The 13,504-nt window shown below is 37.6% G+C and overlaps 1 protein-coding gene across 1 annotated transcript in view; it reads right to left on the bottom strand.

Moving 5' to 3' along the window:
• TRPA1 (transient receptor potential cation channel subfamily A member 1) overlaps window positions 1-13,504 on the bottom strand; it is a 64,863-nt gene that overhangs the window by 16,206 nt on the left and 35,153 nt on the right. Inside the window, exons 16-19 of the mRNA XM_013061409.2 lie at window positions 11,541-11,600; window positions 10,805-10,903; window positions 7,820-7,890; window positions 393-555 (exon numbers count right to left, since the gene is read on the bottom strand). Coding sequence (XP_012916863.1) covers window positions 393-555; window positions 7,820-7,890; window positions 10,805-10,903; window positions 11,541-11,600 — 393 coding nt within the window. The remainder of the gene's footprint in view (window positions 1-392; window positions 556-7,819; window positions 7,891-10,804; window positions 10,904-11,540; window positions 11,601-13,504) is intronic.

The raw sequence follows: 13,504 nt of genomic DNA, 5'->3' as shown, positions 1-13,504 counted from the left end.
TCCATCAGCATTTAGCTCCGTAACATTTCACCACCTTCAAACACAAACTGTATCCACTAAGAACCACTTCCTCTCCCTCAAAATCCCTGACAGCCACACATCTACATTCGTAGACCTATTTTAAAGTTTTATACTTCAGCATTAAAGTTAGCATCTCATACATGTCAATTCTTTTTAATTTACAAATTCATTTATTGATCTATTTATTTATAGTCCCTCTCATTCCACAAAAGATTTTAGTAGAAACTGTTCATATATTAATTCTACAGTCTACTTTTAATAAAATCTTGATAGTTCAGATTTATTATGAGGTTAGTATTTCTAAGAAAAAACAACACTTTTGATAATATTTTATTTTAAAAAGTTGAAATATGAAGACCAATCAAAAATACCTTAGTGTCTAATATTTCTGAATGATCATGAGTTTCATTGATGATTCCAGTTGAGTTGAAAGCCATACCTGGCTTTATACTGGTAACAAGAAATGTCATAGGTAGGAGACCAATACAGTAAGATCCTAAGTTCATAACATGGGCTCTAAACCCATAAGCCAGCCTACAAAAATTAAAAAAAAACACAATTTTAACAAAAATATATAAGATAACCCATGGAAGAAGTAGTTATAATCCCTCTCAGAAATCTATTTGGTAAATTCATTGAACTTCACAAACAAGGTCTTCAAATTCACCATTTTTCATTTTCAGAAAAGGAATCTCAATCTCAACTTCCCAGAAAATCCTGAGTTATTTAAAATCTCTCACCAATTAATGGAAAAACAGAGACTTTAGCTCATATTTTCTGACTTCCACACTGATTGCTCTTCTCAGGTACCCCTCTCACTTCACTGTCCATTAAAATGCAAGGCTCAGGAGTGCTTCTTTATGTCTTCTATAAGGATTTCCACCCCTGAAATGTCTCATTTAATGTCAAAGATAAACATTTTTTAATAATCTTTTATTTTTTTTAAATAAACATATAATGTATTATTAGCCCCAGGGGTACAGGTCTGTGAATCACCAGGTTTACAGACTTCACAGCACTCACCATAACACATACCCTCCCCAATGTATATAACCTCACCACCCTCTCCCTACCCCCTTTCCACCAGCAGCCCTCAGTTTGTTTTGTGACATTAAGAGTCTCTTATGGCTTGTCTCCCTCCCAATCCCATCTTGTTTCATTTATTCTTTTCCTACCCCCTAAACCCCCACGTTGCATCTCTACTTCCTCATATCAGGGAGACCATATGATAGTTGTCTTTCTGACTTATTTACTTATGTATATATATATACATACATACACACACCACCTCTTCTTTATCTGTTTATGGACATCTAGGTTCTTTCCATAGTTTGGCTATTGTGAACATTGCTGCTATAAACATTTGGGTGCATGTGCCCCTTCAGATCACTATGTTTGTATCTTTAGGGTAAATACCCAGTAGTGCAATTGCTGGGTCATAATGTAGCTCTATTTTAAACTTTTTGAGGAACCTCCATGCTGTTTTACAGAGTGGTTGCACCAGCTTGCATTCCTACCAACAGTAGGAGAGTTCCCTTTCTCTGCATCCTTGCCAGGATCTGTCATTTCCTGACTGAATTTTAGCCATTCTGACTGGTATGAGGGGGTATCTCAGTGTGGTTTTGATTTGTATTTCCCCGATGCTGAGTGATGTGAAGCACTTTTTCATGTGTCTGATGGTCATCTGGATGTCTTCCTTGCAGAAATGTCTGTCCATGTCCTCTGCCCATTCCTTGATTAGATTCTTTGTTCTTTGGATGTTGAATTTGATAAGCTCTTTATAGATTTTGGGTACTAGCCCTTTATCTGATATGTCGTTTGCAAATATCTTCTCCCATTCTGTCAGTTGTCTTTTGGTTTTGTTAACTATTTCCTTTGCTGTGCAAAAGCTTTTGATCTTGATGAAATCCCAATATTTCATTTTGGCCTTTGCTTCCCTTGCCTTTGGTGATGTTCATAGGAAGAAGTTGCTGCAGCTGAGGTCGAAGAGGTTGCTGCCTGTGTTCTCAAGAATTCTGATGGATTCCTTTCTCACATTGAGGTCCTTCATCCATTTTGAGTCTATTTTCATATGTGGTATAAGGAAATGGTCCAGTATCATTTTTCTGCATGTGGCTGTCCAACTTTCCCAACACCATTTATTGAAAAGGCTGTCTTTTTTCCACTGGACATTCTTTCCTGCTTTGTGGAAGATTAGTTGACCATAGAGTTGAGGATCTATTTATGGGCTCTCTATTCTGTTCCATTGATCTGTGTGTCTGTTTTTGTGCCAGTACCATACTGTCTTGATAATGACAGCTTTGTAATAGAGCTTGAAGTCTGGAATTGTGATGCCACCAACTTTGGCTTTCCTTTTCAATATTCCTTTGGCTATTTGGGGTCTCTTCTGGTTCCATATAAATTTTAGGGTTATTTGTTCCATTTCTTTGAAAAATGGATGGTATTTTGATAGGGATTGCATTAAGTGTGTAGATTGCTTTAGGTAGCATAGACATTTTCACAATATTTGTTCTTCCAATCCATGAGCATGGAACATTTTTCCATTTGTGTCTTCCTCAATTTCTTTCATGAGCACTTTATAGTTTTCTGAGTATAGATTCTTTGCCTCTTTGGTTAGGTTTATTCCTAGGTATCTTATGGTTTGGGTGCACTTGTAAATGAGATCGACATCTTAATTTCTCTTTCTTCTGTCTTGCTGTTGGTGTATAGAAATGAAACTTATTTCTGAGCATTGATTTTATATCCTGACACTTTACTGAATTCCTGTATGAATTCTAGCAGATTTGGAGTGGAGTCTTTTGGGTTTTCCACATATAGTATCACATCATCTGCAAAGAGCGATAGTTTGACTTCTTCTTTGCCAATTTGGATGCCTTTAATTTATTTTTGTTGTCTGATTGCTGAGGCTAGGACTTCTAGTACTATTTTGAATAGCAGTGGTGATAATGGACATCCATGCCATGTTCCTGACCTTAGTGGAAAAGCTCTCTGTTTTTCTCCATTAAGAATAATATTTACGGTGGGTTTTTCATAGATCCTTTTGATAATATTGTGGTATGTGCCCTCTATCCCTACTCTTTGAAGAGTTTTGATCAGGAAGGGATGCTGTACTTTCTCAAATGCTTTTTCAGCATCTACGGAGAGTATCATATGTTTCTTGTTCTTTCTTTTATTAATGTATTGTATCATACTGATTGATCTGCGGATGTTGAACCAACCTTGCAGCCCTGGAATAAATCCAACTTGGTCGTGCTGAATAATCCTTTTAATGTACTGTTGGAGCCTACTGGTTAGTATTTTGGTGAGAATTTTTGCATCTGTGTTCATCAAGGATATTGGTCTGTAATTCTTTTTTGATGGGATCCTTGTCTGGTTTTGGGATCAAGGTAATGTTGGCCTCATAAAATGAGTTTGGAAGTTTTCCTTTCATTTATATTTTTTGGAACAGTTTCAGGGGAATAGGAAATAATTCTTCTGTAAATGTTTGGTAGAATTCCCCTGGGAAGCTGTCTGTCCCTGGGCTCTTTTAGTTGGGAGATTTTTGATGACTGCTTCAATCTCCTTACTGGTTATTGGTCTGTTCAGGTTTTCTATTTCTTCCTGGCTCAGTTGTGATAGTTTATATGTTTCTAGGAATGCATCCATTTCTTCCAGATTATCAAATTTGTTGGTGTAGAGTTGCTCATAATATGTTATTATAATTGTTTGTATTTCTTTGGTGTTGATTGTGATCTCTCCTCTTTCATTCATGATTTTATTAATTTGGGTCCTTTCTCTTTTCTTTTTGATAACTCTGGTCAGGAATTTATAAATCTTATTAATTCTTTCAAAGAATCAGATCCTAGGTTCATTGATTTGTTCTATTTTTTGTTTGTTTCTATGTCATCGATCTCTGCTCTGATCTTTATTATTTCTCTTCTCCTGCTGGGTTTAGGCTTTCTTTGTTGTTCTTTCTCCAGCTCCTTTAGGTGTAGGGTTAGGTTGTGTATTTGAGATCTTTCTTGTTTCTTGAGAAAGGCTTCTACCGCTATATATTTTCCTCTCAGGACTGCCTTTGCTGTGTCCCACAGATTTTGAACTGTTGTGTTTTCATTATCATTGTTTTCCATGAATTTTTTCAATTCTTCCTTAATTTCCTGATTGACCCATTCATTCTTTAGAAGGATGCTGTTTAGTCTCCATGTATTTGGGTTCTTTCCAATTTCCTCTTGTGATTGAATTCTAGCTTTAGAGCATTGTGGGATAAAAATATGCAGGGAATGATCCCAATCTTTTGATACTGGTTGATACCTGATTTATGTCCCAGGATGTGATCTATTCTGGAGAATGTTCCATGTGCACTAGAGAATAATGTGTATTCTGTTGCTTTGGGATGGAATGTTCTGAATATATCTGTGATGTCCATCTGGTCCAGTGTGTCACTTAAGGCCTTTATTTTCTTGTTGATCTTTTGCTTGGATGATCTGTCCATTTCAGTGAGGGGAGTGTTAAAGTCCCCTACTATTATTGTATTATTGTCAATGCATTTCTTTGATTTTGTTATTAATTGGTTTATATAGTTGGCTGCTCCCATGTTGGGGGCATAGATATTTAAAATGGTTAGATCTTCTTGTTGGACAGACCCTTTAAGTATGATATAGTGTCCTTCCTCAGCTCTCATTATACTATATGGCATAAAATCTAATTGATCTGATATAAGGATTGCCACCCCAGCTTTCTTTTGATGTCCATTAGCGTGGTAAATTGTTTTCCACCGCCTCACTTTAAATCTGGAGGTGTCTTTGGGTCTAAAATGAGTTTCTTGTAGACAGCATATTGATGGGTTTTGCTTTTTTATCCATTCTGATACCCTGTGTCTTTTGATTGGGGCATTTAGTCCATTTACATTCAGGGTAACTATTGAGATATATGAATTTAGTGCCATTGTATTGCCTGCAAGGTGACTTTTACTGTATAATGTCTCTATTCCTTACTGATCTACTACTTTTAGAGTCTCTATTAGCTTAGAGGACCCCTTTCAATATTTCCTGTAGAGCTGGTTTGGTGTTGGCATATTCTTTCAGGTTTTTTTTTTGTCCTGGAAGCTTTTTATCTCTTCTTCTATTTTCAGTGATAGCCTAGCTGGATATAGTATTCTTGGTTGAGTGTTTTTCTCATTTAGTGCTCTGAATATATCATGCCAGTTCTTTCTGGCCTGCCAGGTCTCTGTGGATAAGTCCACTGACAATCTAATATTTTTACTGTTGTATGTTACAGACTTCTTGTCCCAGGCTGCTTTCAGGATTTCCTCTTTGTCGCAAAGACTTGTAAATTTTACTATTAGATGACAGGGTATGGACCTATTCTTATTGATTTTGAGGGGGATTCTCTGCACCTCCTGAATTTTGATGCTTGCTCTCTCTGCCATATTAGGGAAATTCTCTACAATAATTCTCTCCAATATACCTTCTGCTCCGCTCTCTCTTTCTTCTTCTTCTGGAATCCAATTATTCTAACGTTGTTTCATCTTATGGTATCACTTATCGCTTGAATTCTCCTCTCATGGTCCAGTAGTTGTTTGTCTCTCTTTTGCTCAGCTTCTTTATTCTCTGTCATTTGGTCTTATATATCGCTAATTCCTTCTTCTGCCTCATTTATCCTAGCAGTAAGAGCCTCCATTTTTTATTATACCTCATTAATGGCTTTTTTAATTTCAACTTGGTTAGATTTTAGTTCTTTTATTTCTCCAGAAAGGGCTTTTATTTCTCTGGACAGTTTCTCTAATATCTTCCATGCCTTTTTCGAGCCTGGCTAGCACTTTGAGAATCGTCATTCTGAACTCTAGATCTGACATATTATCAATGTCCATATTGATTTGATCCCTAGCCTTTGGTACTGCCTCTTGTTCTTTCTTTTGTGGTGAGTTTTTCTGCGTGTCATTTTATCCAGATAAGAATATATGAAGGAGAGAATAAAATACTAAAATGGTGGTAAAGACTCTAAGAAAACGTGCTTTAAACAAATCAGAAAAGACCCCAAATTGTGGGGGTGGGGAGCAAGGGGGTAAAAAAAGAAGTTCAGGAAAAAAATTACAAAAAGAAACCAAATAAAGAAAACAAATATATATATATATATATATATATATATATATATATATATGTTGGACTGGTGTATAGAGCAGAGTTACCCACTTAATTTGGGGAGTATTTTGGTTTCTTAGAAGAAACTACCTCCCCAAATTTTAAAGAATGAAAAATATATATAAGGGTAAACACAATGAAGGGATGGAATATGACTATAAAGATAATTTTTTTTTTTAACTTCTAAAAAAGGCGTTGATAAGTTGGTTGGGAGAATAAAGAATAAAAAAGTGGACAGAATTTGCTCGGGCTGGAGACTAGAACAAGCCTGGTGTTAGATTTAGTGTGTATTTTGATCTATTAGAAGAAGCTGTACCCCAAATTTTTTAGAAGAAAAAACCCTATCTGTATACAAAAAATAAAGTTAGTACAACGAAGGATAACATATGATTATAATAATGAAGCTTCAAAAAAATTTTTTTATGAAAGGTATTAAGATAAACGTTAAAAGAAGAAAGGGTAAAAGTTAAAAAAAATTTAGCAGCAGCAAAAAAAAAATTTAAAAATTAACTTTGCAAGACTAAAGATTTATGGGGAGAAAGCCATGAATTCCATGCTTTGCTTCCTCCTCCTCTGGAATTCCACTGTTCTCCTTAGTAAGTGAACTTGGTCTTGGCTGGATTTCTTGTTGATCTTCTGTGGGAGTGGCCTGTTGTAGTGATTCTCAAGTGTCTTTGCCCCAGGCACAATTGCACTGCTCTTACCAGGGGCCGGGCTAAGTAATCCGCTCGGGTTTGCCTTCGGGAGCTTTTGTTCCCTAAGTACTTTCAGTAGAGTTCCGGAGGACGCGAATGACAATGGCGGCCTCCCAGTCTCCGGCCCAGAGGAGCCAAGAGCTCGGGCCCCACTCCTCAGTGCGCCCTCAGAGAAAAGTGCTCAAGCACTCCTGTCTCCCTGGCCTCTGGCTGTGCTCCAAGCTCATATAGCCTGTGACCAAGATTTTCTGTCTCTGGCACACAGTTCTGCCTAGAGTCTCCAAACCCCGCAGATCCCTGAGTTCTTCCAAGGGGGGTCTCCCCAAATTTTGTGGGGACCCTACTCACAGAGCAGTGGCCTGTGCCACGGATTGTGGCTCAAGGTAACCCCAACCTGAGAGCTCACTCCTCCGCTCTGTCTCTGTAGCCGGCTTCCCTGTTCTAATACCTGCAAGCTCTGCGACGATACTCAGACACCCCCGATCCTTCTATGACCCCACAGGACCTGAGACCAGTCTGTCCCCATGGGGGCTTCACCCCGGGATGACCTCTGCAGCGATGTCCCTCAGTGGAGCACACTTTTTAAAGTTCTGATTTTGTGCTCCATTGCTCTGCTGCTTGCCCGGATCTTCCTGTCACTTTGGATTCACTTCTCTGCTGGTCCTACCTTTCAGAAAGTGGTTGATTTTCTGTTTCTAGAATTGTTGGTTTTCTTCTCTTCAATCTCCTGTTGGATTTGTAGGTATTCGGAATGGTTTGATAAACTATCTAGCTAATCTCCTGCTACTTGATGTTGTCTCAGCCTGCTACTTCTCCGCCATCTTGATTCCTCTCCCAAACAACATTTTTAATACCAAAATTTGCCTTCAACACATTTCTTTTTCAAAGTATAAAGCATTAAGATAATAAAATCTAAACAATTAATAAGAAGATTTTAAACAAACAATGGGGCATTTTTAGAAAGAAATACTACTTACTACCTACCATTTCATAAGTAAGTATTCTTTACATACAGGATGGTTGAGAAGTTCTATGCGGTTATGTTGTACCATTACCTGAGAAATAAGAAAAGATCAATCAAAATAAATCCTATTAAACTATTAACACAAGTTAAGCTTTTTCTTTGTTTTATAATTTTATTTTAATATTATAAAAGTAACACTTTTTATATGAAAGTCTGAAATATCAAAATTATAGCAAGAATGTATATTTTGAAAAACAAGCTAGAGAGAACCATTTTGTACATGTGGTTATTTGATTCAGTTTGTCTCTTTCAATTTCTCATTAGTTGAGATAGACTAAGCATTTTAATCTCATACAAAATTACAACTGGAAAGGATATTAAAGATAAAGAAGGAAGCTCTACACCCTGTTTCTTTCCTTGAAGAAACTCAGGATTATCTTTCTAGAAGAATTTTTTTTTAAGATTTTATTTATTTGTCAGAGAGAGAGAGGGAGAGAGAGTAAGCACAGGCAAACAGAATGGCAGGCAGAGGCAGAGGGAGAAGCAGGCTCCCTGCCAAGCAAGGAGCCTGATGTGGGACTTGATCCCAGGATGCTGGGATCATGACCTGAGCCGAAGGCAGCTGCTTAACCAACTGAGCCACCCAAGTGTCCCTCTAGAAGAATTTTAAATAGTATAGTACACATAGTCATTAAATTAGCTTGTAGATTATTAAGTTTTCATGAATTATTGGGAACTACTAGTATCCATTTCAAATTTTTTTTTCTTAGTTGGGGTGGGGGGGAAGAAGAGGGAAAGAAAGAATCTTAAGCGGGCTCCACGTCCAGTGTGAAGCCTGATGCAGGGTCTGATCTCACATCCCTGAGATCATCACCTGAGCCCAAATCAAGAGCAGACAGTTAACTGATAGAACCACCCAGGTGTCTCCAAATTAATTTTCAATTATTCAAGAAATACATAGAAGAAGTGATGTCAGCAAGATGGAACAGAAATCCTAGACCCTCCTACACCCATGGAGAGAAGAGACATCAACTTAATAGCAATACCCGGAAAACTATCTTTGTGAGAAATACAGAAACCAGTTAAGAGGTTTGGGCACCCTGAGTGAGCCTGTAGCCAAGAAGAAGCACAATCAAAGACAGCAGGAAATTCATGGCATTTATCGCCACACTCCCTCTCCCATCACGGAGTAGTGAGATTAAGAGAAAATTCCTAACTTCTAGCTTCTCCCTGAGGAGGAAAGAGAGGTGTGGAATGTTGTAACTTTGTGGGGAACTTTCCAAGGGACAGGTTTCTGTCTTGCCTGAATCTAAGCACTGACAGGTCCATCTAGACTTTCAGACTTCTGTGCACAGTACTTTCCTATGATGGATCAGCTATCCTTCCCAAAGAACCCCTCTTGGCTCAGGTTTGTCGTGTTTTAAGGCACTATTCAATCTTGCCAAAAGTCCACTAAGTGCAGTGTATTTATTCAAGCAAGCTGGGTTCATATAGATTATTCCTAGTCCGTATCTTATTAAGCATATTACTTTTTAGAGCCTACAAAGATTTTATTTTCTCCTATTGTCACTCTTGTGGTGAAAACAATACACTCTGATAGAGGTATTGCCTATTCTTTAAATTACAATTTAAAAACCTCCACATACATACACAAAAATTCTCCTAAGTATAGCTGTTAAGTATAGTTACTTTTAGGTCATTTGGCTATTGAGTCTGAACTATAGTAACAACTACAAAACATAACATACTCCAGCAGAGCTAAAACTCTTTGCATAAAGCTAGTATGCGAGTCTGTTTCCACTGCCAGCCCTGTGGGCATAAAGTCCATGTGACTCTGAATCTTTCCTCTTCCAAATACTCACTAAGACTTCTAGATAACCACTTAGGTGATGGTTGATACCATGGTCTATACCAAAGTCTTTCATGCAGAAACATTAATTCATTTAAAGTGAATGAAAATTCCCAATTGGTCTAGACCAGGGCTGTCCCATAGAACTTACTGTAATGATGGAAATGTCCTATATTTGTGCTGTTCAATAGAGAGCCCCAAGACACACAGTCTACTGAGCACTTGAAATGTGGCTACTGCAAATGAAGAAATGAACTTTCAACTTTACTTAATTTTAATTAGTTTTAAGTAGTCACATGTGGTCAGTGGTTACCTATTAGCACAGATCTAGACCCTAGACCCCATTTGGAAATCTAACCCTCAAATAGGTTTTCTTTTGCTAACACACAGTGTTAATTTGTTGCCAGTTTTTATAAGCTAGGCTGCCCTTCCCACATGGCACTAATTTGTTGATGCCAATAGCTGATCTCTTTTTAAACCATCCAGTAACCTGTTTCCTCTGTAGTTGTGTTTGAGACCCCTGATTTAGATGCAGTGGATCATATTGGCATGGTTTTTATTGTCCCATCTGCTGGAAATATAAAAGTCCTCTTTGGAATAAGAGCTGGTTTGATGTTAGGTCTCTTGGGCAATTTGGGTCTATACTGTATATGCTGGGCCTGCTTTCAGATTGGGATCATTCTTCCAGAATGATCGAAGTGGTTCTGAAAGGTCAGAGTTTACCGTGGACCCCAGTGGTTAGCTGACTTGGAAGCTATGACTGTAAGTTATCAACCTTGAATTTTCCCATGGTTTTGCATGGAGGAAGCTCTGAAATATATATGTTTATATTTAGGTGGACAGAGGTGGGGAGCAAGTGCCATCTGTCAGCCTATATTGTCCGTGGCTTATTGGATTGTAAGTTGGGGCAGGTTAATAATATGACCATTAGGATTAAAGTGATCAAGAATGTGGAACTTTAAGGCAGATCAAATTATAGCTACTATAGAAAATGACTACTTTCTTTCCTAAAAAATAAGGGGTTAGGACACATGAAGGACAGAGATCTAAAACTATTAACGTTAAATTCTTTCCAAGCCCCTTCCTGAAACTATTGTACCAAAACATTATAGAACCCATGCAGAGACTACCTGGTTAATGAAGACACCGGACTTACATTGAGGGTTGTAAGAGGCTCATATGTAACATCCTGTGCAGGTATTAATTTCTTGGTAAATTCTAATGGACACTGAAGATATGTGAAATTATACTCGATCTGTATAAGATAAAATTTTGAAAAAATTAACAATCTAGTTTATACCTCCAAAATAGGTCTTGACAAATCAAATATGCAAGACTATCATTCTGCTGAAAATTAAGTAGTTCAAATAAAATTGAGTCACTTTGTCTGAAGAATGTAGATTAAGTTATTTCAAAAAGTAAGTATCTTAGAGGCACCTGGGTGGCTCAGTTGGTTATGCCTCTGCCTTGGACTCAGGTCATGGTCTCAGGGTCCTGGGATCAAGCCCTGAGGCGAGGCTCCCTGCTCAGCAGGAAGTCCACTACTTCTTCACCCTCTGCCCCTCCCTGCCCCACTCATGTTCTGAAGTTCTCTCTCTCTCTCTCAAAGATGAATTCTCAAAAGATCACTTAGATTTTTGGAACTTCATTCTTTAGGTGGTACTACTGAAGAAAATATAAAGACTAGAAACAACCCTAAATAATGCTGTTAGAAACAATTAAAATATTGGAAGAAAACGGAGGAAAAATTCTCTCACAAGTAGATGATACAATAGTATGACAAATGAAGATAATAATTACCAACTTCTGAGATTGTGGAACTCTAGTAACATTTTAAATATTCATTAAAGAATTAGAATAAACTTTAAATTATCATGATAAAATAAACTTACATGGTAGTCTTTGCAAGACTTGTCTCCTGTGGAGGGGATTATGCAACAATCTAAAAGGACCTTTAAGAAAGAAAAAATGGCTAAGATATTAGTCAGAAGACTTACATAAGAGACAGGATTTGATTCCCCTTCTAAAATTATACCGAAGATAGTCCTTTCCCCTCCCTTCATTTCTGGTGCCTCAAAGATAAACTATAATCCATGTCATCAAGGAACAAAGTTTAAAATGTAAAGTGTTTCAACTACCATTGCATGCTTCAGAAACATCACATGATTCAGAAAATGTACCACGTGGTTAAGAGTGAAATTACATTTACTAAAATTTGGAGTAAAAAATATTTCATTAGTTTTGCCTAAGATTTGATGTCCTGGGCTTCCAGAGAATATATAAAGGATTTCTTTGCTCAGCATCTTATAGTGACAGTTTATTGTCTCTAATTGTGATCTCACAGCTGAGCACTAGGGTCTTTCTTTGGTCTCTGTGTCATCTTCCATATTGCTCAAGCATGGAGTACTGGATTGGTTTCTGTACCTCACTTGCTGAGCAACACTGACAAAGTATTCATCCAGAGCTGCGTGACAGCATAGCAGGGAATAAATGTTATACACAGCAATACTGACGGCCCTCTACATGCTTAAGAAAAGGAGAGAATGTTTAAGAGATTATTAGAGCCATACCTCTAGGGTGTGTAGGAACAAATATTTTTATGGGGTGTCTATTAACATAAACAATTTCAGTCACCCCCAATCTGTGTGTTGGCACTTTTCTGGCACCCCAAATTCATCATCCTGAGGGGAAAAAAAAATACTGCCCAGTTTGCCCTCCTGAAATAGAGTCTGGACACAAAGCCCCAGATGACCTCACCATTGTGTCCCCCAAAACTCATGGGGCATCAGGTCAACCCCACTTGCAACTGCAGGGGAGAAATAGGGACCCAGAACCCACTGGGAGGGCACTGCTGTCCTGGCTGGTCTCAAGCACCATAGGGACTTTAAAAAGTTCAATCTCTGTTGGTGACCCAGCAGTGATACTAAGGGTCATAAAAGGCATCATAAAAAAAAATAATAATGAAGACAAAGCTAGTCAGTAGTGCTGTGTAAAGCAAAACCAAAGAAGCAGATCTGAGACTGAGAATTTTATAACCACCAGCAGAGACAAAATAAAGATTGACTGAGGTGGGGGGGCGGGGGTTGCAGATAAATGGGGGAGGGATTATGTAAATTATTCAAATGTGTCATCTGAGGCTAAACTGAAAGACCTTCAAGTTTCCCTATTTAAGGAAAAATTCACAATACTAAAATACAAGGAAATTATAGAAAACTAACTAGAAAATATACAGTAGTGTGGGGCACCTGGGTAGCTCAGTGGGTTAAGCCTCTGCCTTCGGCTCAGGTCATGATCTCAGGGTTCTGGGATTGAGTCCCACATCAGGCTCTCTGCTCAGCAGGGAGCCTGCTTCCTCCTCTCTCTCTCTGCCTGCCTCTCTGCCTACTTGTGATCTCTCTCTGTCAAATAAATAAATAAAAATCTTTTAAAAAATTTTAAAAACTTTAAAGAAAATATACAGTAGTGTAAAAAAGAAAAAACTAATAATCTACAATTGTGATAATTCTTAACATTTTAGTATAATTTCTTCAGTTCTATCCTATGTTTTCCACATGTGACTATTTCTTATTTTTTTTTAACTATTTTTAGTAACATAGCAGAAAACATTACTGTATATAAATCTGTCTGTACCTATGATTATTCATTAGGACAGATTACAACAACTGGAATTACTAAGTTCCAAGACCATTTTAAATTCTGAATTTTTATGTTCCCTTTGATGAAATTTAAGCACCTGAAATGATAATTTATAGACTGGACTGGTTCCAGTTTCTTATTAGGTAAGAAAAAAATGCATCTGAAGCACTTAGCACATACCACAGGCTTACTGAATAAATAAAAACAATAAGTTTGAGTA

The sequence above is a fragment of the Mustela putorius genome, unplaced genomic scaffold (assembly GCF_011764305.1).
Source record: "Mustela putorius furo isolate JIRA1106 unplaced genomic scaffold, ASM1176430v1.1 tig00003846_pilon_pilon_pilon, whole genome shotgun sequence".
Lineage (NCBI taxonomy): Eukaryota > Metazoa > Chordata > Mammalia > Carnivora > Mustelidae > Mustela > Mustela putorius.
Note: the sequence above shows the minus strand (reverse complement) of the source record. Positions and strands in the feature narration are given on the sequence as shown.